Below are 27,685 nucleotides of genomic sequence, written 5' to 3'. Positions count from 1 at the left end.
CGGGCATCCCCTGCCCTGAGCGCTTCTGCGGACGGCAGCAGCGGCAGCACTAGCGGGGCAGCGCCATGGGGACGGCGGCGGGGCTGGCTCTGGCGGCCGTGCTGGCCGCGTTCGTGCTGTGCGGGCCCGGGGCGCTCGCCGGGCGCGTCCTCAGCGGTGAGTGCCGTGCGGGGGCTGGTGCGGGAATGCGGCGCTGGCAGAGCCGGGAAGAACGAGGGGCGGGAGAGCTGGGAGCGAGCCCGCTGGTTGGAAGCGCCTCCCGGGAGCGCCGCTGTCCCGGCGCGGCCGTCCCGGGGCTGCGCTCCCGGCAGAGCTGGAAGCAGCTCCAGGTTTGGGTCCGGAGGCTCCCGCGGCAGCCTGGAGCGAGTTCCTGCTGTTCAGGAGCTGGCTGGTTGCGGGAGCGCTCCGGCTCCCTTCGAGTTGTTCAAAAAGATCGAGCGTGTGCTCCCTGCAGCGCCTTGCCGAGGAACAGCTGTGCCTTGAGTTGTGTTGGCACCTGCGCAGGGATGTTTCTTCTTTGTTTGTAGTGTTGTCGGGAGGAAAAAGCAAACTTCTAAGAGCAGGTGGCATAAATAGTTTTATTACGTGTAGGTGCGTGCACAACTCTCAGAGCAGAAAGGAAGACAGTGCTTCAGAAATCTCTGTCTTAAGTTTAATGTAAGAGCCGTAAGCTCACAGTGTTTCCAGTGTACGGGTGCATATGCTCAGAAGCCACTAAATGTGATGAAAAGGCGATTTTTAATTGTACTTTGGCTCAGACTCTCCAAGCTAAAGCTGAGAGGCTCTTGGAGGCGTGTTACACGTGCAGCACATCCATGCATTTATCTGGAAACAAAGATTTACACTGTCGACTGTGCTTGTTAACAAGTTATGTGTAAGTGTCTGTATGTACAGGTAGAAACACGGCTGTTTATGAACTGATTCCAGAAAAATTATTTGTATACAATTATTTCAGAGACTGTAATGGACATGCTACTGCATATCAAGAAAACTTTTCTAGCAGTTTTTTGTGGGAGACATTTGATGTCTGAATTTGGATAATTTTCTTAATTGCTGGTGGGGTGCAGTCACTGACCATTCTGATCATGTTTTATTTGAAGCATGTTCATGTGCAGAACTGCGATGAGCTGTTGGGCTTTTGGTGAAACAATGCCTTCAGGAAACAAAAGTACTTCCAATACTTTGAAAAAAACTTGCTTGCCTGAAGAGTACCCTGAAATACTTAATCTACCTCCATTATAATGTCAGTTGTACTGGCTGATATCATACGTCAAAGCTTTTTGTATAACAACTCATATGAATTCTATGTAACAATTTATTTTTAAGGAATAGAGAAGATTAATCATCCGTGAGATGCATTTTGCATTGTAGTCTCACTACTGGGGTCCATGTCTGACAGAGGAAACCCAGTCACTTAACCTTCCAGCTAAAGCTTCTGTGTTTAAGTGAGATGTAGCAAATTGAGTAGAAGTCCAGCTTTTAAAAACGATGTATGATGTGTGTGTACTGCTTAGTTAAATTGTTCCTTGATGCAAAAAAAATACAACCAAACGTTTTGGGACTTTGAAAAAACGCAGGCTCTGCCTTATTATTCCTTGAAACACTTCAAAGCATATAATGAGCCTCATGTCAATGTATTATACATCTAATACTTGGTTGGTAGAATACAGGGGAAGATTTGAAGACACAGAATAACTATTTATGTGCTATTAATTTATTAGCTGAAGTTGTATTCATTAGGTAAATAACAGCCAAATATTTATTATTCTTCTACCAGATACTCTGATGTACTGACAGAAGAACTCTTTTTTAAATTCTATTTCTTCTCTTCTCTCAAGGACCACACCCCTATTCTGCCACATGCACAGGAATAGGTTTGGTACTAGTAGTAGTTGACACTTTTTCAGACAAGAAATAGTGCTATTGGATAATTGGGCAGTGTGTGCTGTCCACCTGACTCCCATCTAGCTTATCTCTCTTTGTATAAGAACCAACAACTTGGGCTTAAACAAGTTTGTTTGAATGTGCAAGTCTGTATCTTAAATAGACCTGTTCCTGAGAAATTGCTAATTTATGCTTCAGTCATGATAAATAATCTGGAATGATTGGAAATATCACTGTTCTCATTCCAAATAAATATGTAATTCCTACCACTCACACAGAAGCTGTTTGTAAAACTGGCTTGAGTGCTGGTTGGACCTTGTGGAAAGAATCCTATTTACTGCAGTAAGTTTGCACCAGACCTAGCAATAATTTCAAATTTGCAACCATTTAGACCACAGTATCAAGAGGGCAGAGAAGGAAGGGCCTGCATTTTCAAAATGATGTTTCCTTAAGTAAAGGGCTTCTGTTACTCTTTCCAAGTATGTTAATTTTCCTAGGATATAATTACAACTGTAGCTAGCATCAAATAATTCACATTCAGGTGTTATTTCTTTGTCATCTTGTATTTGGGAAGTTTTGAGGAGTAGTAATGCAAATGTTTTGTAATTTTTAGTGTAGTTAGACAGATGGTTTGTGAGCAGTGCTCACAGCCTCCATATCGGGCTATCTAGTGTTGCCAGAGAATTGATTCTTGAAGAAGAAAACAAATCAAAGCAGGCTCAGGAGAAAGTGCTGAGTCTGCCTTGCTGTCCCATGACATCATAAAGAACATGAAGTGATGATAATGCAGTTTGCAAAGATGCAATTACTTTAAGTATCTATTGGGCAGGAGAGTTGCAAGCTAATCTTATTACTAATCATTTAACAGCCTATGTATTAATCATAGATGTTATAGTTTAATGACTACTGTTTGCTGTCTGCTTGTATTTCTATGCCTTTTTAAATTTTGCTCTTTGCTATGGCTATGCATCAATAGTCAGATTAAATAGTGATGCAGTATTTTAAAGCAGAATGTATCTATTTTGGTGCAGAAGTATTTGGGCATATAAAACACTAAATGAGGAAAAACATTTGGTGGGTCATGAAAGCACAAGAATTGCCCCTAAACTTTGACTTATTTGCTTCGGATGCCTTTAAGGAAGTGGGTATGTTCATTCACAAGGCTGATGATCAGATTTGAGTTGTGCATAAAATACTGCACAGTAAGATAATTGAAGAAGTATCTTCATGAGTACTGAATTGGATAGACCCTTTCTCAGAAGGGCTTAATTTAGTTGAATTGGCTTAGACTGCTTATTACAGTTTTGTCTGTCAGTCTGTTAAGTATTTTCTGTAGATGAAACCTTCTACTGTAAAGCTGTGGGTTTTTTTCATTAACAGTTCATTTTAAGGTACACTCGTGGCTCAGAATTTGAAAGTATAACTTGGAAAAACCACTGCCTGTCTTGTCTACAGGATACATGTGCAATAGGTGTATATTGAACATATTTTATTGTAAATAATATTATTTATTTTATTTTATATTTATATTTATTTTAGATTTATATTTTTTATATTTATTTATTTTAATATTTTGGAGCATTCAGCTCCATACTGGAAAAGCTTTTAATGCACATGCATGACATGCATGCCCACATAGTACAAAATCTTCTTGCTCAGTTTTAGATCTCAGTAGTCATTAAACCTGGGACTTGGAGAACTTCAGGAGAAGCTGAGCATTTTATTTCCCTGGACTTCTTTATCAATTCCTTTCCTTATCCACCTATTCTGAGCAATGTCTTCTTGGAGATAAACCAATGATCTAGGCTCTTAAAGTGAAATGAGGTGATGACTCTTGAATATAATACATATTTCTATTAAACACACCTTGCTCCTCACCAAGAAATTCCACAATACCATGTGGAGTGAGAACACAGTTTTGATAATGGGAGATTTGTGATGGTAGATGAGTCTTTATAGAGCAAAGCAGAAATACCAAACTACTCGAATCAGTTTTAGGAGTCAGATTTCAGTTTTAGAGGTGATTTTCCCCTTGATCAAACCAGTTAAGCTTACCCTGCTTATGCAGGTTGGCAAGACTGTGGTTCTGCTCAGGGGCTAAGGGGAGTGATGGAAATTTCTAGCACTATGCCTCAGTTGAGCGTGCAACTTTTCCAGGAATGCAACTTTTCCCTCACATCTCGTTCAAAAATAGAGGAATTTTTGTAATTGCAGTTCTCAAACTTGTGGTTGTCAAGCCCCAGTACTCCACTTGGCTGAAGAGCCCAAGAGGAAATTCTTACCACAGAGGGAGCTATGGTAAATAACATGTGGAATGGTATGGACAGTTAGTTTTCCTTTCATGTGACTTTTCTTGCTCCCAGTGAGACAAGGTGTCTGTCCCAGTGCAACAACCAGGTGCACTTGTTGAACTCATGTTCTGTACCCTGACTTTAATTCTGTGTAGTTCAGATCTGATCCTGTGTACATCCAACTTATTGATTATAAGATGTTTGCAGGAGGACATGCTTTGGTTCATAAGGGCTCTGTACAGCACTATTTTTCTGAAACTAATTCTCATAATGGCTTTCTCTTTGGAAATCTCTGGATCAGAAAAGACTTTATAGTACTAATGCAAAATAAGTAAGATGAAACAATGATTTGATAGTAATTGCTGCACTCTAATCCCATACTCATACCTGTCACTCAATAGTTGGAAATTGAATCTCTTGCTGAAGCAGTCCCTACTCCCACCACTGAGAGATAGTAGGACCTTCAGTTCCAAGCAATCTTAAGAAATAATGAGTCCTAACTAAAGAGTTGGCATGGCTACAACTAAATCTAAATGTAGCTGCAACTAAATCAAAATGCAGCTCCAGCTAATGACTCTAGGTTCACTTTATGAGAGAAGGATAAAAATGGTATTTTTAGAGTGGGATTAGTTTCATTTTGCTTTAGATCTTGAAAACACCACAGATACACCCTAAAAAATGCCTGTTTCATTCAGTTATCTACATAGTAACATCAGTGAGCCAGTTTAGATGTGCATGGGTATATTGGGAATAACTAAAGTTTGGGGAGATGAATCCCACTCTGTATCTCAGCAGTTTCTTCCCCAACAACACTGTACATGTGCACATGTAATGAGAATTAACCTGTCATGCTTTACCTCTATTTGACTATTTTTCTCTTAGTGTATTGTAGTACCAATTGTAGTACCAATTCTAAGATTCCATATGGATTGGCTTTTCCCAGTTTCTTGGGAGAATGTGAATGAGCAAGAACTTACCTGTTGATTTGTCTCAATTGTGGAACTGCTGCAAAAAGAAGGCTCTCTACACTCTTGTACTGAGATGCATGTTGGGTGTTCCACTCCAGGAAACTCTTGAGTCCATAAATCAAGGAAATTAATGTAATTTTGCATCCACATCTATATTTATAACTTAAATCTATGGCAAATATAGGTATTTTGGCAACAAATCCAGGAAAATACATTTATTTGGAAAAAGACATTCAAATTTCACTGGAAAAGGGTGAGAATGGATGATTCTTGCTCTGAAAAATAATTGTGAAGTTTTCTATTTTCTCTTCTTTTTTTCTGAATTTAATTGACATAGGACAGATCTATTGACCATGGGAGATTTAGGCTGAATATTAGGGAAATTATCTCCATCCAGATGCTGGTTAGGCATTGGAACAGGTTTCTGAGGGAAATGGTCACACCACCAATTCTGCCAGAGCTCAAGAAGAATTTGCACAGTACTCTCAGGCCTATTGTGTGACTCTTGGGGTATCCTGCGCAGGGCCAGGAGTAGGACTTGATGATCCTTGGGGGTCCCTTTCAACTGAGGGATATTCTGTGACTAAAGATTTATGAACTATTTCCTTCTAGAGGCAAAAATAAGAAATGAACCATCAGCAGAAATTCTCAGAAAGTGCTTAAATTTATGCTTAGGAGAAAACCTGTAGAGGGAACCTATTGATTTATATAAAATTGGATATTTGTGAAAATGCCTGCTGCTTTGGGACAGGGGACTATTACTGCTCCTTGTTCCCCTAGGCTGGAACACATTATACTTAAACCATTCAGACTCTCTAGTTCTTGTTATGTCTATTCCACACCACATTAACAACAACTTCTTAGCTGCCATGTCTGTCTTTAAAGATTTTGGGAAATCTGATCTGGGTTTGACTTCACAGAAAACTATTGATGAAGGGACTTAATTTGAATCACAGAATGGCCTGGGTTGGAAGGGACCTTAAAGATCATCTTTTTCCAAGCCCCCTGCTATAGACAGAGACATCTTCCACGAGACCAGGTTGCTCAGAGTCCCATCCAACCTGGCTTTGGACACTTCCAGGGATGGGGCATCCACAGATTCCCTGTATTTTCCTGGATTTGTTGCCAAAATACCTATATTTGCCATAGATTTAAGTTATAAATATAGATATCAGCAGTAAGTGTATTTTTTAAGTTCTGGTTAAATAATCCACATCCTGGAGCAAGCTTGTAGATGTGTAGATCTTTCCAACACACTATATTTCCCCTTATTTTGAACAGATTCGAACAGATTCCACTGACCCTTGGGTATTATCATTGGTCTGCTTGTGACCATGGAAGTGAAAAGAGTTATTTGTACCCATGAAGAGTGTTATCCTTTGGGTAGAACTGTAATTTTTAACAAGCACAATTCACTGTTAGGGAAACTGAGGTCCTGAGCAAATATCGCAGAAGAAAAAGGGTATGCTCCATGCCCTGTGCTCGTGGTGACATTTTTCTTATTGCCAGTTGATCAGATGCAGATTGTACCAAGCTGAAGTGCAAGCTGATCCTCTCTGGGTGCCAGCACTAAGTTTCTAAGTGCATTGTCCTCATCGTGCCTGGTGATGCCAAAGAGCCCGTGTTGCTCAGTGACAGTGTTTCTAGGCGTCTCAAAGGCAGACAAGGGAAAAATATAGGTCTGAAACCCATCTCTGTTCCTTCTTAACGTGGAAATACAGAAGGCAACTTGCAGATGGTTGTCTTATTAGCTGTGTTGGCACTTAGGGTGAACCCCCAGGACAGTGCAGCTGTGTAGTGGCCCCTTATGGAAGTAAGTAACTGTCTGTCATGATTAGCCCTGTGATATATACCTGTAAAGTTCACATGATCAGAAGAGAGAGAAACTGTTATTACAGGAAAAGCTAAATGGATCACATGCTTTAAATTTATGATGTGTTATATATCTGAAACAGAGCTGATGCCAAAACGAAGGTATGTTTCACTTAGAAGAAGGAAAAGCTGTCATGGCTTTAATGATTTGACTCTGTGGGGAAAAAAGGCAATACTTTTTCAGAAATATTTTATAGATTTTTTTTCTTTTTGACAGTGACTTATGACCTGAATCAGTGACTAAAACCTTTTATAAAAATGGACATTTATTTCCCAGTTGAAGACACTTACCTTGTATTGATTTACATAATTGTAATCGTATGTTTTCCTGCAATGGTAATTATGGAGGGTGAAGTGTTGAATAGTTTCTAATGAGATTTAGACATCAAGCTACTTGTTTACAGCTCCTCTATCAGTGACCTGAGATCCCTCTGTGTGTGTCAGGGTTGAGAAGGTAACTATAAGAAATAAATGTTATTTTCTTTGTGAAATAAGTGAATAAGCCCATCACTGCCTTGTGAAGATGGCAGATTTCATTCCATTTCCCAGTACATCAAGAGCAAGTCTGTGTCTGAAACACCACATCACTGATTTTGAAAATCCTGACCAACTTTCAGTCTACTCTGGGAAAGACAAATCCTCCCAGTGTTCATTCAACATAACGAAAAACATTTTGCAGGGCAGGGGATCCTAGCTTGTGTCTTTCCAAGACCTAGAAGAGTGCAGGTTCTGAGCACATACAGGCTTTGACTAACCTTCCCAAATGTAATATTTAGATCAATACTTGTCATAAGGGTTCATTTGTATATTTTTAACAACCAGTAATCTTGTTGCAATATGCAGGGAAGCTATCAGATTGAATTTTAATTGCATTTGTATTCAGCCAGATGGCAAAATCCAGGTGTTAGTGATAAATTAATATTTAAATTGGTACTGTTTAATGTTCCTTTACAAACAGACTGTCTCCTTTTGATTTCTTGGTTTTGTAAAAGTGTAGTTATTATGGGTGTATTGAGAACAGTTTTTATTCAGAAATAACAAGTCATCTTCTTGTCCCCAAAAGTGCTTAGAAACACAATGGCTTTACTAGTTAACAGCTGAACACCCAATTTCAGCAATAAATGAACTGATAAGAAGAGAAGATTAAGACAGGGACTTGCCTGGGACAAACGTTCCTTGTGTAATTTCATGTTCTGCATAACTGTACTAAATGTCTGATGGTATAACACAGTACTTCCTTTTTGCTTAAAATTTCCATTCTCTCTGCTTTGCCACTTTGCAAGATTTGCATTAATCCTAGAGGTGACTGTTTGGCTGGTGTCTGAGGACCTCTAACATCATCTTTGCTACGATACAAGATATGGGATGGTTAATGGCTACAGATAGATTTGGCCTGTGTCTGAGAAAGAATATAAAGAATTTCTTTTAGTGACCATTTCATACATGCTATCTATACATCTGCAACTTTTACATGTTAATGACCAAGAATTTGGCAAGAAAGGGACTCCATTATAGGAAGTATTGTAAGAAGTCTAGTTAATAGATGAGTTTTACTTGAGAGGTTGGGGCCAGCCTCCAATAAGCCACCTTAGACATTGTCTACATGCTCATGACTCTGATATGATGCATACAAAGTGTCTCCCTGTATACTACTTGAAGTACAGCTACTAGATAGGCAAATATGGCCCTCAGATATTTTATATAAGCCATTAAAAATGACTTGGAACCTTTGAAAATTTTTCACATCAGAAAAATAACTAAGGAAAAAAATGTATGATGACAATTATGCATAACCCCTAATCCAGAAGAAGTATAAATCAGTAATGAACGTGTCTTCTCTTTGCAGACTAGGTTATTAGGAGGGTTGGAGGAAAAAATATCTACTAAGGTATGGAAGAGATAGCTATGAAGATATTAAAATGGATACAGGCTGGTGGGTCATCTGTACAGGAGCTGGTATTTGAATGGTAAATTTGAGAGCACACAGAATTCCTGAAGCAGCTTAGAAGTGTTAGCTTAGAATCATCAGAGGTTTGGACAGTGACTCAGCTAGAGAATGCGTCTTAGTGTTACAAACTTTGAGAGAAGATGGCAGTTTGCTTTTATCCTAAATGAAGACAGAATGTAATTATGAAATGTTATCACAGTATTTTTTTTTTTTAAGAAGTAATATGAATCACCGATTAAATTCAGTGAAGGTACACAAATATGATGCAGTAAAACATCAACAGCAGTAACATAATACAGCAAAACATGACCAGCAACTGAACCCAGTCAAAATCTGACTGGATGATACATAGATCATTTGACAAGATGCGTCAGCTTTGAACCAAAATGTGATTAGAGAAATTTAATATCTTTTAGGACCTTACTGGCCACATTTTGAAGTGCATTAGTGGGATTTGGCATGGAGTGCCCTGTGATTTGGGGACAGGTGAAAACAAATTGTGCCCAGCATCACCCTGCCCCTGAGGTCACTGTGCTCATGCAAGCTTGAGACCAAGACTAGTTTTCATAACAGAAGCAGAGAAATATATTTCTAGCCAGTGGAACATTTTAGTTAATTCTGTTTTGCTATTTCATTATTACTTTCACTTACATTCTTATGTCTTAGATTTTCTCACTTTATTTTCAGAGGTCTCCATCAGCATCATGCTGTTCTGGTTAGTGTTAAATATTTCACATTCCTTTCTACCAAGTATTCTTCTATGTTCTCTACTGAATCCATTGTCTTGAGAAGAAAAAGTCACAGTATGAAAACATAATGAACTTCACTACCTAAGACTTCATGCATTCCTTTTTGTCTCTCCTCACATGTGCTGTGCACATGCAGTGGCTGTTCCCCACCAATCTAGGTGGATGCTAATGGTAGGCGACCCTGGATCTTTAGCTTAGTTTGTCAGGTCCAAGAGGAAAAGGGGCAGGATTTGCCATCAGGGAGCTTGTGTTCTGCCTGATATCTTCAAGGACTCCAGCTAAGCAATGTGTGTTACTCAGTTTAATCTTTGTACCCTTCATGGGGCCATGGAGGTCTAGTTAGTACAAATCCTCACACTCTTAGGGAGGAGAAGTCTTTGAGCTGGGTAATTTGTCAGCAGTTCTGCTTCTAAATGACACTTTGTCATGACGCTATAACTTCTGTCATGACAGAAATCAAGGAACCTATTTCTGTTTAATGAAACATAATTATTAAAACTTAATGAAGACACAATTGATATACCAGCTAAGAATTTTCTTGTTTCTCCTTTTCTTGTCTTTTTTTTTTTCCCTTGCAGAAATGTTTAATGAGTAGTTTAATTAAAAACTATCTTTTGTTCTAATGTTGAGATCAAAACATTCTACTGTGGAGCTGCTTTCCAGGATGAAAATGAGTCCTTATGGATGGGATATTAGGAAGAAATTCTTTACAGAGAGGGTAATCAGCCATTGGAATGGGCAGCCCAGGGAGGTGGTGGATTCACTGCCCCTGGAAGTTTAAGGTGAGACTGGACGTAGCACTGAGTGCCATGGTGGTGTTGGATCAAGGGTTGGACTGGATGATCTCGGAGGTCTTTTCTGACCCGTCTGATTCTGTGATTCTGTGAATGGTAGCTGGTGTTTCTTATAGCAAGTATTGTGCACTTGCTTTCCTCAGTCAGCTACGGGAATGGTGAGACAAAGTGGGTGCAAGGGAAGTCCAGCCAGTTCAGGGTCTCTGCAGGAGGTGACCAGATCTGCTGAGGCTGAGGGAACAGGAACATACAACAGCTGCGTTGTATGGCTGATGCCTGTGGGAGAGGTAGAAAGCACAAACCAGGAGACATTCCCATAAGGAAACGAAGGACACCTAATCTTGCAGTTTTGTAACTGGGGAAGAAAGTGAAAACCAGTCTTTTGTCTGTCAGTTGTTGCTTCAACATAATGCTCTTCCCTCAAGAGGTGAGAAGGCAATTGTTGATGGAAAGGTAAGGGAGGGGTTCAAGACACCAAGTCAAGTGTGTGTTTTGCTTGTTTCTGCTCACGCTTCTGAACAGGGTCTGGATTGCTCTGCTTGAGTGAGGGAAGGCTCTTTGGATATGCTTCATGAAAGGAAGGCTGTAAGCACTCCACATCTGCAGATAGTCAAATAGAGTTGGTTGAAACCTTAATTTGCCTGTGTGTTTGTAGGGGAAAAGAGTGAGTTCCTTGGTCTTATTAAATTATTCTTATTAAATTAGTTAGATCTTCAGTCTCACACTGAAGGAAGGATCAAACACAATAACATGTTTTTCTTTCTTTCTGGATGCCATATGGTGGCACAGTGTTTTCCTTCATGTTTTCTTTATTCCCTCAAGTATCACAGGGCAGATCTTTTGGAAAGGTTGTAAATGCCTAACTGGCCTCTATTTATTCATAATGCATACTATCTTAATGTGATTCATTCCAATAGTCTAGCTTACAAATCTATTTTCTACTCAATTGTGACAGAAAAATTGGAGTTGAATTTATACAGCTGAAATAGCAAAAATGTTACTTTAAAATTAACTGTGGAGTCTTGTCTGCTGCAAAGATGTTAGTGTAAGGTAAAATAACACATAGTTAATGTTTCCATACTTATCTTGTCTGCTGTACAATGTGGTCCATTCTTTCATTTTTCACTGGTAAATTATTTCTGCTTTGTAGTTCAGAAATTAGTAGAAAGAGAAAGTGGTAAAAAATGAAGCTTGAAAACCTGACACCTCAGCGTGTTCCGAGAAGAGCACTAAAATGTCAACTGATTTGCCAGCTATTAAGGCAAAACTGCAGATTTCCATTAACACATTTATCCTGCCATTGTGGAGCTAGTTCAAAGTCCCCTTCAAAAGAAGAAAGAAAAGATTCAGAGTCGGTCACTGCTTAAACACAGGGATTAAATTAACTAGAACAAGAGAAATTCACAGCTTCTACTCTGCCTCACATACTTCATTCACACTGTATGGGTCTGTGGGTCTTAATGCCAATTAGTTCTTGGTTCCTCGCTGTTTCCTCTGTTGGTTTCTAGAGGTATATTCTTGCAGAAATGATCAGCCTTTAAGGGGGAAGTTATTTCTTTTGCCAGAGGTGTAGAAAGGAACAAATGAAAGAGCAGGAATTTAAGAGTTAGAATGCATGCAAATTTTCGCTTGTTCAATTCCTTCATTTTGTAAGACTTGATTTTAGAGTTACTTAACACTGCACAAACATCTACAATAACAGCGGTATCCTTATAGCAGCTCAGACACAGCACTTGCCAGGACTCCATGACCCAGTGATCTTAAAGGGCTTTTCCAACCTAAATGATTCTATTAAGCAGCACGAGTCTCTGTGCAGCAGCTGACTGGAGATGAATACCCTGAAGAAACTTGGTCAGGTAGCCAGCAAGGACCCATCTGTCCTGCTAGGCAGGTCATTTAAATCAGGTTTTTGTAGAACCACAGAAGAGCAGAGACTGTGCATGAGAAGAGAGTGAGGGGGGACACTTCAACCACCTGAGTAACGTGCAGGGGACTGGATGTGTGTATTATAGATGGAAAGCTAACTATTTTCCCATGAAAGGGAGGCACAGCATGGGAATTGAGATCATCACAGAATTGAGATCCACAGTGGTCAGCCTACTCATTTCGACTGAACATTCCTGCATGACTGAAACTGTGACTGGAATATTTTGATAGCTGAATTTGCTCATAACTTACTACTTGGTGTCAAGGGCGGATCATGGAAGAGCTTATCTCAAAAAATTGTCTGGAAAAATAAAAAAAAGACAAGGCAGTGAACAAAGGACTCTCCCTAAATTTACATATACATCCTGAATTAATGCTTTGAATGAAATCTTGAGCGAGAGGGAAAGGTGTGGTCACTTTTCTGTGTAAGTTATTCGTGTCCCACATGATTCAGTGCTAGCCTTTGGATGTTTGAGCTGTTATATCCATATGTGTACTCTGGCAATAAGCCATTGTCACTCACTCAGTGGTGAGGGTCAAAATGTTGATCAGTTCATTGTGCACTTGATCCTGTCAGTGAGACAGAACTCCTAGGGAAAATCGATCATGTCAACAAAATTTGAATTGCAGTGTTATAGATGAAGGGACTGAGCTGAGATTTCACACCTGGTTTTCATTCATGCACTTCCCACTTTTGAGCAGTCGGTGTTATCATTTTACTTTGACAGCAGGGGCATTTTTTTCTTCTATTCAAAGAAGTCTTAGAAAGAAGCCCATTATTTTATATGCCTCTGTATCTAAGGGTCTGCCCTTTGGTTCTTCAGCACCATTGCCTAGCCATGACTGTGGCTCTTACTGCATGGATTGATAGCAAGGCTCTTAACCTGCATGAAGTGGAAATGGCAGGAATGGAACTGGGACATACTGTGTTGTCAGGATAATATTAGACAAGTCCAAATAGGTGGTCTCCTCCTGATCTTGGAGCCTAGATTTTTCCATGCTTTGAACATGCTTGTCCTTTTTATTGAACTGTTCTTGTACTATTTTAGTAGATTAACTATTGATAAATAATTGGATTTTCAGAAGTCTGTCTGCCAAATAACAATGAGGCTGCAAAGATACTTATCTTACTGACCACTCCTTCTCCCAGATGAACTTTATTAGGGTTTCATCAAAAGAAGTTTTCAGAGATTTGGTTTGTTTTGTTTTGGTTTGTTTTTTTTTTTTTTAAAGAGTTTTAGGAAACCCTAGAAAGCTAAGCATAGGATAATCCTATTGCCCCCATAATTTAGCTTTCCACAACAAAAATTATCCCCCAAAATAAGAGTTATTTTCAGATTTAGCTAAAAGTTAAATAGCATGAAGCTATTCCTCTTTTTATGTTCCATTATTAGTGCAGCTTTGATATACTCTGCTTATTCTCTGCAAATTCTTGAAATTTTGCACTCTACACATACAGAGATGTCTTCAGTCAGCTCTTGTGCTGTTTGGAATCTGTTGTGGGAATTATGCTACTTACTAAATAAAAAAATGAAACAATACTAAAGCAAGAAGAATGAACTTCATTATCGCTATTAGGCTTTTCTGTTTGCTTCTATGTTTATCCTTTGTGTTTAGAAAAACACTGGCTTAAAAAGCTGCAGTGCAACTTAATCTATAGGATGATGTTGCTGTTTTTCAGTGACAATTTACAATTTTTTTTTTTTCAAGGTAAAACAGGATGAATCCTGTTCAAAGGTAAAGCCAAATGGTTTGATTAAGAATGGGACTAACTACAAAATTTTCTAATGCAAATCTGACATGGTACAATTAAATACTATCCTTAGCAAGTTATCCAATCAAATTATGAAATTTGTTGATTTCTAAACAATCTAGATAATGTCTGGTGGGTTTAATTGCTTTGGTATTCTTCAGTAATTTTTATCTATCTACATAACCTCTCCTGCTTTTGTTCTTCATTGATAAATTTCTATACGGGAAAAAATGGACTTTTTTTTTCCTAAAAAATGGTTATTTAGAAGCCTTCTCCTATCATGAAATGAATATACTGGAGTTCAGTTGCAGCTGATATGGAAGTGTGTTAATTTCTCATCTTGTTATATAAACTCTAGAGTCATTGAAGATAAATATTTTTCCTTTTCTGGAAAAAGGCACATATCTTTCTCAGCCACAGACGTGGAAGGAATAAGTATTATTTCTTCACTTGGCTTTTGATTCTTTCCACAGACATAACTCTGAAGGGCAAAGGAAAAGTGGTGTGAATGCAGTAGATCTAGAGCTTTTTGAAAGCATCACAGGGTTTCTTTGTGAGATCTGGCTGGCACTGAGATCTGCTAATATCTGGAGTTTCTGTTGGGTGTGGTAAGGCATGTTTAGAGAGCGGCCACCTCCTCTAGCACCTCAAGTCCCTGGACCCCCTCCTGCCTGGCTGCTGGTGCCCACCCTGGTACCCAGGGCTTCTCTCTGAGCTGCTGAGGATGTGGCTGCAGCTTTTCCCCGTCATGGTTCAACCAAGTAGGAAAGCTGAGCAGATATTCCAGTGCTGTGCTGGAATATCTGCTGTCACACAGATGGACACACACAAGATGCTGCCTTCAACAGCACCCAAGTACATCACCAATGTAAACATGGAGAGTCAAGTCCCCTCCTCCTCCTCAGCTGGCACAAATAGATGCCTAGGGAAGGCACATGTTCAGTCACACACCGTTTTATATGTGACTGACCCCTTTAACACCCTTTCCTGTCAGTTCCCTCTTTGTTCCTCCCCATTCCCTAACCCTGCGTGGTGAGATTGCATATCATGAGATTGCATAGTCTCCTCAACATCCTTGTCAAGTTGCAAAGTCCTGTTTGCCTGCAGTTTCTTGATAGCTCACAAATTTGTGTGTCTGACAAGTTTTGGGTTTTTTTCCTTAGTTTTTTTCTCCATTACATTTTCCTGTCAAGTCTGTGTTTGTGTATTGTGATCCTTTTACTATTCCTTTTTGCACTGAAGAAGCAGATATTCTCCTTCCACACACCCTTACATGCTGAACTTAGGCACATTATAGTGAAGAGCAGCTTCACGTCACAAGATGAATACAACCTCTCAGGGTTAGATAGCAGGATTCAAAAAATTCTAGATGCTTCTTGCCACTAAAATGGAGAATTTTAACATTATTTTTTAAATCAAATAGCTTTGATTGCAAAATAAAAGTGGAGTTGATCTGTTAGTATGAAATAGTTAAGAAAATACCCTCCAAACAGATCTTGGCTTTAACAGAGGGGCCTGATGGTACAGTCATTAGAGTAGGGAATGTTTTTCTAGAAGTTAGTGGGAATCTTCAGTGTGTTGGAGAGTTTCACAGGCCTTGGGAAGAAAGCCATAGATTCCCATGAACTGCACAATATTTGCAATTTAAATTAGGGCAAAGTATTTCAGTGGTGCCAGTGTATCCCCACAAATCTTTTCAGACAGGGGGAAAAAAAATCTCCTGGCCTCCATCAACATTTGCATCATGTGCTCTTTTTTTTTTTCTCTTTTTTTTTTTTTTTTTTTTAGCAGTTTTGCTGTTCCTTACTGTACTCTAAATGCTCTCATTTTTATTTTTTCAGGTCAAAAGGTGTGCTATGGTGCCTTCAAGCGTTCATGTTACAAGTTAGCCTATTTCCAGGACTTGTCTAGACGCGTGGGCTTTCAGGAGGCCCGCCAAGCTTGTGAGATGGATGGTGGGGCTTTACTGAGCTTGGAAAGCGAAGCTGAGCAGCAACTGATAGAAAACATGTTACAGAACCTCACTAAGTCAGGCTCTGGGATTTCTGATGGTGATTTCTGGATCGGGCTCTGGAGGAGTGGCGACGGACTGGCCACGTCAAGTGTTTGCCCCGACCTCTACCAGTGGGCTGATGGAAGTATTTCACCCTTCAGGTAAGTGTGGAAAACTGCTTATTGAGAAGGTTCCATGGAAAGAAATGGGGATTGAAATGCCCAGCAAGCCAAGTATTCTAGAAACAAGCTTGAAGACTTGCTGCCCCTTGAAGTTTCTAATGTCTCTCAGCTTCTCCAGATAAAGCGCAGCTGGCAGCTGGGGTTTTGAATCTGAAGCTGTGAAAGGGTGGCATGCTGTGGCTTCAGCCTACAATTTTCTTTGCTCCCATCTAATGAGTTTGTCCCTGTATGGCTTTTGGAGGTTGTTCTAGCATGCATAGAATATTTTCACAGAGAAACTGTGGGCAATGCAGCATATCTTTGAGGATGGGAGTGCTGGGGTTGATGTGTCTTCATCAATGTGAACTCTTTTTAGCATCCTGATGAGCCTTGCCTTCGAAAGTTGAAAGTTTGTCTTTGTGTGTACCCCTAGAAATTGGTATACAGATGAGCCTTCCTGTGGAAGTGAAGCCTGTGTGGTGATGTATCATCAGCCAACTGCAAACCCTGGTCTGGGAGGGCCATACCTTTATCAGTGGAATGATGATAGATGCAACATGAAGCACAATTTTATCTGCAAATATGCCCCAGGTAGGTGAAATTAAAGTTATATTTCACAGGTGGGGTGTTACTTTAGAAAAAGAACTTCCTCAGTTTTGTGAGGGAATCTGCAAGTGTCTTGTGGCCTGTACTACTGGTTCGTTTGGTGTGTGCTGAGCTGGCATTAACAGGGATGTAATATGTCAATAATAATTATTTATTGAAATAAATTTTTAATAAATTTAAATAAACCTGCTTGTATCTAATAAGAATGTTTACGAGGTTATCTTCACTATCATGCATTCCCAGGTTTGCTTTGATTTAATTTATTCTCTGGTTATTTTATTCTCCACAAAGTGTTTTAAGTGGCCACTTTCCACTTTCCTTGCTCACTGTCAAGTAGAATGACCAAGACATATCTTGGTCCTACTGGAAAAATACACTGTCCTTGTAGTTGCAGACCCACCATTTTATATTTAGTTATTTGTCATGGTTGTTTCAAAAAGTTTTGGCTTTAAGAATGAAATCTAGAACAGTAGGAAAAAACATGCATGCATGTAAACTTTAGATATGAAAAGCAGATGCATGCTAGTTGAGATGGTGACAGAAAAAGCCAGATCTTAGGCAATTTGGCTGTACTTCCAGACATGACATAAGTTCTGTATATGTCAGTAGAGGAAACATGAACTATAAACTAGAACATCATGCAAACCCAGAAAAGACGTGAAAAATAAACTTTCAAGTTTGAGCCTGTAACACTGTCTACTCTTGGTGGTACTCACAGTAAATGAAAACATGGTGTGCAGGAGAATCATACAAATATTAATCTGTGCTGTGTGTGTTTCTCAAAAGCTAAGCTGAAAGTCAGAATGCATATGAAATTATGCATTAATTTCTTTAATTAATTAATAAAAGCAGTGTGGGCAGCAGGGGAGGGAGGGGATTCTTCCCCTCTGCTCTGCTCTGGTGAGACCCCACCTGCAGTGCTGCCTCCAGCTCTGGGGTCCCAGCACAGGAAGGACATGGACCTGTTGGAGCGAGTCCAGAGGAGGCCACCAAGGAGATGAGAGGGATGGAGCAGCTCTGCTATAAGGGAAGGCTGAGAGAATTGGGATTGTTCAGCCTGGAAAAGAGAAAGGTTTGGGGTGACCTAAGCGTAGCCTTCCAGGGAGCTTACAGGAAAGATGGAGAGAGACTGTTTATAAAAGCCTGCAGTGACAGGACAAGGGGGAATGGCTTCAAACTGAAAGAGTAGTTGGAGGTGGTGAAGCACTGGAATAGGTTTCCCAGAGAAGCTGTGGTTGCCCCATCCCTGAAATTGTTCAAGGCCAGGCTGGGTGGATCTCTGAGGAACCTGGTTTAGTGGGAGGTGTCCCTGGAATGAGGTGATCTTTATGGTCCTTTCCAACCCAAGCCATTCTGTGATTCTGTGAAATCCTACTCTTAACAGCTGTTTGTCCTACAGTTCTGCAGTTTTCTATCTGCTTTCTCGATGCTCACAGTCAAGCCATAATCACTCTCTTAGTACAGATCTGTCTGTCTGTAGAGATTCAGGCTATTTTCTTCCTCTGACTTTGGGAGATAGCTTTTTCCTCTCTCTAGTCTCTTAATGAGGAAATTAATGTCAATTGATATTGCAAGCAAATATTAAATATTTGGAAGGCTCGGTACACCTACACATTTTAGCCCCACCCCCAAAATCTGTCTCTGCTTTTAAAGGTATTAGTTATCACTATCTTGTGATGACCTTTATCTATCATAGGCCCTTCAAGGAAATGTGACATATACATTTTTATCACTTTTACAACTGAACACAATGATTTAAAATAGGATAATAAAGAGGTTTTATGTCATTAAAATAACATTTTGATGTCAGAAAGTTCAGGTTTGGTAAAAAAGGTTCAATTTCAAGTATATTTCATGTCTTTAGAAAAACCAAATTGAAGTGAAATAATGATTCTCTAATAGGGAACTACTTACCATTCTTGTTGAGATGTGATAAAGAATTGTTTTTTTTCTTTTGCTTTCACCATTGGAAAAAATGCCAGGTATTTTGGATTGGCAGAAAACAAAGTGATAAGAGAGAAATTGCATAACAATGAAAATGCATTTATATTCCTTTCACCATGTAGAAATAGGTTCATAGTGTATAATGAGGCATATAAGGCAAATAATATGTAGGTAGATAATTGTTAGGACTGACATTGTTATGTAGCTAAATACAGTAATGCTGAATTGTAGCTATTTATTTTTCAAACTGTTGGAATTGTGCTCTTTAGGAAACCAGACTATTCTCCAGAAATGCATTTTTCTGTCACATGAAGGAGTGGATGCATAAATGTATATAAATAGGTATAGACATTTCTTTCACTGCCTGAAGAAAGTACTACAATGTTTGCAAGAAAATTACATTTGCCATCTCAAACTGAGATCTTACAAATAACCTTTTTTTCCCCCCAAATCACCATAAAAGCTTCAACGTCAGCTATTTGCAATACAAAATACATCCATTTTAGCAGGAGTATTCAAGTGCCACAGGCATATTGAATTTCAGTTTGTTATCCAAGTATGTTGTTTTTCCCCTACTTCTCTGACTATATGGTGTATGTGGTGTTTGATACCAGTCACAGGCCAAAACAGGTTGTAGGTGACTGTGATGAAGTTAAATCTAATTGTATCATCAGCAAGTTCAGGGCAGTGCTCATTAGGCAGTCTTGATCAGGCAGCAACTACATTTCTGGTGGTCACTTTCTTTTTCTAAGCCCTTTTTATAGTGCTTTCCTTGACAGCATTTGCTGGCTTTAGATCATATTGATCATTCAGCAATCTTAAATTTAATTATAGGTTGGTAATTGCAACCACATTTAGTTTCTGTCCAGCTCCTGTATGTTTGATTATGCAGTGAAATTAAAAACTGCTGTTCTGGTGTCTAGGGGCAGAACTCAGTTCTTTGGGGTATTTTGGTATCTTTCTTTATGTATGGTCAGATGTCACTATTTTTAACCAGAGTAAGTGAATTTTTTTTTCTAGTAGGCTTTATTGCTGCTTTGATTTCTCCCAGCAGTTTGTGTTTATCAAGACACTCAGAACTGCAGGTTTATAGCACTATTAAGTTAAGTCTCATGATAAAGGAATGGTGTTCAAACTGTCATGCAGATTCCCCCCCCCCCCCATATCAGGTAATTAATTCTGTGATCTTTGTGAACTCTTAGTTATAACAATAACCATAAGTAGCTTTACAAGCCTCTGCAATGCAGCTTAAGGCTGTGAATTTGTTCTCCAGTTTCTGGTGTGTTCCAAGAGTAAGATATCGTTCCTCTTTTAGTGATTTCAGTTCCTTATCAGGTTTATTAGAAGCCACTGCCCATGATTTGGATTTTAGGGCTACATGAAGCTGGCATCTAACTTCACAAACTTGTGCTGCTTTGTTTTGCTTCTTAGCCAATTTTCTGTAAGAATTATTTTGAAAATGTGGATAAAATTTAAGTGCTAATCAAGAACACTCAGTTTTTAATATTATTTTAGGATTGTCTGGACAAATAAAACTTTGAGTATGTTAAGAGTTTTATTGAGCAAAGGAAATTAGGATGTCTAGTGGTTTATTCAGTAATCTAGAAGAGGCCACCAAGAGTTGGAACTAGAATAAACTTTTCTAAAGGGCAAAAAGTATGAAGTAGAAGTGATTTGAAGCTAGTTTGCAAATAGTCTTTGGTAAAAAGATGGAATGCTGAAGTTAAGCAATATTTTTTGGGGGGAAATGTATCTATTTCTATGATACTGCATGCAAAAGAATGAAAACATCTGTTTTATTGCACACATATTTAATTCTTCAACAATTGATTTCAAATATTGATTTAACAGATTATGTCTTAGAAAAAGAATTAGGAGACAGAGCAGAGCCAGATTACGGTAAGAAGTTTTAAACATTAAACTGAGTTGAAATGATAAATACAGAATTATAAGGATAGTTTACAAAACCCTCCAAAACTATTTAAGTTTAACAGGCACAGTTTAAAACTGGAACATAGGAGAAATGAATCCTTTAGAGAGCAATAGCTACAAATATATGGCTATTCAAAATAGCATTGCTAGTAATTCTTGTTCCAGATGTAATCCCAATTTCATAATAAAATCCTGCTTAGACATATATATCCAGCAGTTTAGTCAATCATAAAATAAAAATGTTCATTTTCCCAATATAAATTAAGATGTAATTACTATTAATTTATTTAACAACATAACAGTCATATTTTCCTAAAATGTCCGATATCCTTTTCAGATACTATTCCAACAGTCCCAGCAGGAAATCCTTATGACACAAGCAAACCAGAAGATCAGTATCACATTATTGCTACTGAAACAGGTAATGTGTTCATATGAATTTAGTGTTCTGGTAAAAATATTAATAGTGGACTCTGTTGATAATGGAAACTGTTAAACATTAATTTGCCAATGGGAGGAAGCAGTCTATTTCCACAGGAACTACCCTGAAAAAGTATACATTTGAATAGCACTTCAGGAGTTTTAGTCATTCTTCTTTGTAGCTGTGGAATCAAATAATTTCCTTATCTCCCCAAACTTTGATCTGAATCTACAATCTGTCCTGTTTCTCCTGAGATGTAAGATTTCACCAGTGTTCACCCAGCTGTGGAGCATCTCCTTCTAGGCTGTGGTAACCAGGGCCTTGCCTCTCTCCTCTCCTCCCCACCTCTTCCTCAACACATACCTCTATATCTGACACCTTTGAGTCATTAAAAAATGAAAAAGGCACAAATTAATCTTTCCTAACAGACCTGGCATGAATTCTCCAGTTATCTACAGAATAAGCACAGTGCCATAACTCCAGGTACCCTGTGTTTTAAGGAATGTCACCTGCTTAGAGGAGTTGAGTGCTTTGCTGAGATTTCCAGTGGAAACATCACTTGGTATTTTGGAAACAGGTACCTACTGCCCAGGTGCTTCCTGTAGTGTCCAAGTGACTTCATTTAGCAATTTATGTCCTTAATGGAGTCTTGAGGTTCATGAAAATATGTAGTATGGCCTTAGTTCAAGGAACTGAATATCTCTAAGGAGAAACTTTGGATTTTACAGGATTGTACCATGGGATTATGGAAAGTTGGTGCTGTTTCCACACTGGTTGTCTGGATTTTAGTTAGCTTCCTAACTGATATTTCCATTGTTTGTAACTCCAGAGGAACTGATATATTGATGAACTGTGTTTTGAAATTAATAATACTATTTATAGAAACTATGCAAAGACTATCTAAAACTCCTAACCAAATCCAACCTGAACACTCACATTTATTTTTGCTAGTGAAAAAATATTTTCAAAAGAGGTGGGTAAGAAACTCTCCACAGTTTGAACATTAAATATATACTGGTATAAAACATAGACATATAATTACCAAAAACCAGTCAGACCCTTCTGGAAGTTGCAGACCACATGCTTTATTGTAGACAGATAATAGTCTCAGCTTTTACCGTTTCCCACTCTTTTTGTCCAGGGACCTGCAGGAGAGCACCTTCAGCTCCTGACTAGTCAAGACCAGTTTATATCTCTCTTTGAAGGGGAAAGGGGAGATGAGCCTGACTTTTTCCTCCTGTGGTCCTGCACAGGTGGCAATCCAGCATGCAAGGGCAACTGAGTCTACAGGTTGTATGGACTGTAAAAATAGTAGGCTGTGAAATTTACTCTTAAAATACTTAAATTTTCAAATAAAAAGTTGGAAAATATCAGATTCTAAGACTTTAATGTAACTTGAACATCACTCCTATGCTGTTTTTTTCTTGATACTGCTGACTTATATCTTTGGAACTCTTCCTATAGAAGGAATGTATAAGTGTTCTCTTGTGTAAGTTAACGTATTTCTGATATTCTCCTCCAGATTTTTGCTCACATGGTTAAGGGTATTTCAGCATGGGAGACATTAATGAGAACTTTTGTCTTGTAGGTATAATTCCGAATCTAATTTATGTTGTAATACCTACTATACCACTACTGCTGTTGATACTGGTGGCTTTTGGGACTTGCTGTTTCCAGATGCTTCATAAAAGGTAAAATATACTCATCCATAATGGTCTTAAAATGCAGAATTCATATTTCCATTGGCAAGCTATTCATGCTGAAAGACTGCTTACATCTGTCCCCAAATATGCAAATAAGCATCTTTTCATCTATTAAAATGCGAGTAGTTTACAGCTGTTACAGCTGAATATTCACCTTCAGGCTTTTCCTCCACATGCTGAAATAATTCCAGGTCTCCAAGTTAAGACTTCACCTCTTTATGAAGAAGGTATCTCTGCAGACCATTTGGTAGGCTGAGCTGTTGTCAGCCCTCTTATTTCACTTCTTCCATCATGATAACCACCTATGCAGCATCTAGGTTATGGAGAGGAATAGTGGGGTCCTCACAAATACAGGGTGAACTCAAGGACTTTCCTCACTTTCTGACTTAAAGTACAGTTTTTTTCCAAGGATAGAGCTAAGGGTCAGCAGCTGTTTAATGCTGTTTCACTGCACATACCCTACAAGCAACAGATGGATCACTGGAGCAGAGAAACTGAAAACAAAGAGCAAACCTGTGCTTTGAGCCACGCACCAGAGTGGCAACCTTTGTTTGTCATGTATCTGCTAAACAAAATGCATAAAGTTAACACATATTGTACACAGATGCAGTGTCAAACAGACGAATTATTACGCACAGAGGAAACATTTCAGTCTATGAAACAGGATGTGTTTTGGTTCATGCTTTAAATTTTTTTTGACTTTTAATTTTTCTCAAAATATGATACACTAAGGTATGACTTTTTTTTTCTGAGCTAATATTTCTGAAACTTTTTTTAAGGATCTTTTTCATCTTTTTTTTTCAGAAAGTGCTCTCAAGGCAATGTGATCCAGAAAAAATTAAACTGAAATAGATAATTGCTATTTTAGTAAAGTATCAAGAGTAATAAACAGATTCACAAGCTGTTATCCCTCTTGAAGAGCAGAAATAGTAGTAAGGAATATACCACTGTTTTAAGAAATTAGGAAAAAAAAATCCTCCCTATTTTTAGTCTTTTTTTTGGTGGTTTTTCTTTATTTTTTTTCTGCCAATAACTGAAATACCTTATTTCAGATGAGAAAACACTTCAAATATGAAACGTGTTTCTATCTGTATGAGTGAGTGTACAGTGATATTTGCAGTACTTCTTAATAATGTGCCTCATTGCAACAAATAATCATAAAGAAAAGATATTATGAAGTTTGCATCATAAATTAGATTGTCCACTTTCTTATAAGGAAAAGGAAAATGTGCACTTTTCAACATGTCTTATGACAGGCAAATACATGCTAGGGAAAGATTATATCCAAGCATCAGCCCTGGGGCTGTAGAAGTTTGGCAGCTCAAAGCAAAAAAGGTAATAAAGAAATAATGTGTATAACAATAGAAATTATGTAGTAGTTGAAATCTGAAATCCTCATTACAATGGCCCTGCGTTTCTGGTAAGTATGACATATGTGTTCATACCTTTTCTGGCAGGTCTTTCTCTCCCCAGAGAAGTTTCAGCTCTCAAATCCTCCTGGGAAAGCAATGAGGGATTCATGGCCCACTGAAATCAATAGAATTAGTGGTGTTGACTTCAGTGGGCTCTGATCAGGCCTTTGATGCTATAGCAGTTCATGCAGAAGTAATTCATCTAAACTTCCAAGACTTCAAAATCGCATGACACAGATACTGGAAATTCACCTTGGAAGATTGTCCCCTTTCTGTTAGCTGATTATTGGATAGATTAAACGATGCAAAAATCAGTGAGAAAATACTTTTGAATCAAAATAGCATTTTTGTCTTTTTGTTTGTGGGATTTTTTTTTTCTTCCCAGAATGTTCATTTATGGTTGCATCAAAACTTTTAAAAGTAGTGTAATTTCTTAAACTAAAAATCACTTTAATCAAAAAAGCAATCACCAAGAACAAAGTGTTTTCTATATCAATTGAAACAGAACTTTGTTTTAAAAAAATATTTCCCCATCTATTTTCAACTATATTTCCACTTATGGCCCACCTTGCAAATTATTTTGGCCCATTAAAAATGTGCAATTCTTGGGCAAAAGGCAAATAAAAAAGAGGCACTTGAACTGATCATCTGGACACTGTAGAGCTTTAGGAAAGGGATGCTGTCCTGCTGGGGAAGGAGGGATCCCCAACTTTCCACATGAACCTGACTTCTCATTCTTTTTTAGGCTTCCACAACATGGTGACCTTTCCTCTGAAACCCACAATCCATGGCCAACCAGGACATGCCTAGCTTGAAAGGTCATGACTAATTTTGCCTGGCATTGGGCTCTTAAAGGGTACTATTAGGGAAAACAAAACCTCATCCCTGTAGCTGGCAGAACTGATCAGCTCATTCATGCTTAGATGCTCTCCCTTTCATTTCTTCCAGGGAAGCAAGGAGAAACTGCTTCAAAGACCCATCTCCATTATCATCTGAATGCCTTGCAGAAAGTTTAAATTCCAACCTGGTATATTTCTCAGTTTTTATGATTGCATTTGATGGTCAAAACAGCAATATGCTCAAGCTATTTATTGCATCTTCCTTACCTTTCTTACTAAAATATATTTCCCAAACCAGAGGTGTAGCTGGTGAAAATCAGCGTAGGTTTGCTGAAGATAAGCTCCTTTTATACAGCTCAAGTTCTGATTCAAGATATTTAGAAATTGTTCCTGCTGTGTGGCAAGGACTCTCCATTCAAAGCATTTCATCGTTAATTTACCAAATATGCCTGCATTTGCTGGATTAATCTGGAAGGAAGTCCTGAATCAGTTTCCTTAAGAAAAAAAGCGCTGAAATTCCTTGATTCATTGCAATTGCTTTGTTTATAGCATTGTGGCCTGATCTAAAGTCCACTGAAGCCAATGGGAGTCTTTTCAATTACTCCAATGGGCTCAGGTACATAATGCATTGCTTTGTAGGACTTGAGAGGTAAGTCTGGAGGGACTAAAAACTACTGTACCATTCAGCTCCCTCAAAAAGCACATTTTAAATCAACTCAGACTCACTTGCTTTTACAAACCAGGAAAGGAGCAAACTAAAAATTCAGAAAAATGAATGTATAGGACTGTTGGGACTCTTAAGTTTCCAGCTTACGGAGTAATGTAGGGCTACTTCTCCTCCTCTGTTTTTTATTTATTTGGTAAAGAACCCACCAGTGTGAAATATTGTAGCCTGAGAGTAAAACATTCTGATTGAAATGCAGCTGCAGTGGCTCAGGAAGTGCTTCTTTACAGTAGACTGCAGTGCACTGTCACCTGCCAGTGTAAGTGAGGGAAGGTGGTGCACTGTGGCAATTGTAGCCATGGGGAAGGAGTGCCATCAACCTGCAGGGTGGTACCTCAGCGCTCCCTGTAAAAACTCGAGTGAACAGTTTTCTGAAATATTGCAGAGCACGTACTTTTGGAACCAGTTTTATCCCACCAACCCAACACCCCCAACCACAACTGAAGGAAAACCAGCCCTAGGGAAGCTTTCTACCAGTCATTCATTGCTAGGAGTCTGATTCATGCACCATCACTTCATTAGATGTCAGGTCAAGCCCTGAAGGGAAGAGGCCTTCTGCTGCTGACACCCATTAGTGTTCTGGGGTCCCAGGGGTGCATGTGGGCAGGGTTGGGGCATGACCCTGGGGTGGGTGGGCTGCACCCTGAGCCCCTTGGGCAGGGCTGAGGGGTGGGGGGTGTGTGTCTGGTCCCTCCTACTAGGGAAGCACCCAGCTCCCACCAACCCTGGCCATACTGTGTCCATACCTATCCCTGAAAAGACCACTCTTTAAGAGAAGGTGTGGTTAAATGTGAACTGGAAAAAAACCCAACCAACAAAAAACAACCAAACAAAATTAATGAAATATGGGCCAAGTTATCACAGTTCCTGGGAGTAGCACTGCTAAGCAGGGTGGTCTGGTAACTTTGGTAAGAGTTGCTTACCTAAACCCACCACTGTGGTGCTGCTGTGGATGGGGAACCTCCTCTGTGAAAGCAACACCAGTGGCCTTCAAATATGGGGATGAAACACTCAGGTCTGATCACAAACCTGAATCAGGGCTGCAAAGGCACACGTGGCACTGAAAATAGTTTATGTTTTTGTTTTTCAGTAAAGGAAGAACAAAAACCAGTCCAAACCAGTCCACACTATGGATTTCAAAGACGCCTAGGAAGGACAGTAGCATGGAGGTATAATGATTTACTGACTGAAAAGAAGGCAAAAATAACATTTTGCAGTGAGGCTGTATTTATAATGTCGTCAAAGAACGTTAGCTTGGAATGGCTTGAAAATGCAAAGGATCTACAAGAATGAACTGTAAGCTCCCCCTTGAGGCAAATGTTCAGATCATTTTTATATAACGTTTATTAATTCAGTAACAAAATATGCCATGCTAAATAAAGGGTATGTGTTTATTTTGCTAAGAGATGTGTTTAGCTAGTTGTGAGCAATGAAATGAACGGAGCGTTTGAAGTTTTTATGGGGAAATATCCACAATGTATATTGGTTTTAAGACTGTTTGTAGTTAAACAAACCCTCTTTGTTTTCTTTAGTCTCTCATGCATTGTAACCTAGTTGATGTACTGTAAATGGAACTGACAATTTTACAGTGTAACAATTATTTATCTTTGCATAAAAGTTTGATACAAAATATTTGTTTAGTGTTTATTTGCACACAATACAGCTTTTGGTCCTCGGGTACAAATATTATTGAATTAAATATTAACACAGTTGCTGACAGAGATAGCCACCATGTTGTGACATCAACATGATGTGGCAAAATTCA

At 38.9% G+C, this 27,685-nt stretch overlaps 1 protein-coding gene across 1 annotated transcript; it reads left to right on the top strand.

The window, feature by feature from the left end:
• Nucleotides 1-65: 65 nt before the first annotated feature.
• On the top strand, nt 66-27,546 carry CHODL (chondrolectin). The gene is made up of 7 exons (XM_027886011.1): nt 66-156; nt 16,027-16,339; nt 16,773-16,930; nt 20,741-20,788; nt 21,159-21,242; nt 22,831-22,933; nt 27,011-27,546. Exons 1-7 carry the CDS (start codon nt 66-68, stop codon nt 27,093-27,095), a joined length of 882 nt encoding a protein of 293 aa, XP_027741812.1. The 3' UTR covers nt 27,096-27,546.
• The last annotated feature ends 139 nt before the right edge of the window (nt 27,547-27,685 follow it).

The sequence above is a fragment of the Empidonax traillii genome, unplaced genomic scaffold, assembly GCF_003031625.1.
Source record: "Empidonax traillii isolate 1590-97213 ecotype Southwest subspecies unplaced genomic scaffold, ASM303162v1 scaffold176:size2985712, whole genome shotgun sequence".
NCBI classification, from domain to species: Eukaryota; Metazoa; Chordata; class Aves; order Passeriformes; family Tyrannidae; genus Empidonax; species Empidonax traillii.
The sequence above is the reverse complement of the archived record's forward strand: the minus strand, read 5'-3'. Positions and strand labels throughout refer to the sequence as shown.

Bases quoted from the DNA above. Each gene is read 5' to 3' on its own strand.
- CHODL (XM_027886011.1), top strand. From the start codon at position 66: ATGGGGACGGCGGCGGGGCTGGCTCTGGCGGCCGTGCTGGCCGCGTTC. The intron at 16,340-16,772 runs GTAAGTGTGGAA...GTGTACCCCTAG, and splicing joins GGAAGTATTTCACCCTTCAG to AAATTGGTATACAGATGAGC. The intron at 16,931-20,740 runs GTAGGTGAAATT...TTGATTTAACAG, and splicing joins TATCTGCAAATATGCCCCAG to ATTATGTCTTAGAAAAAGAA.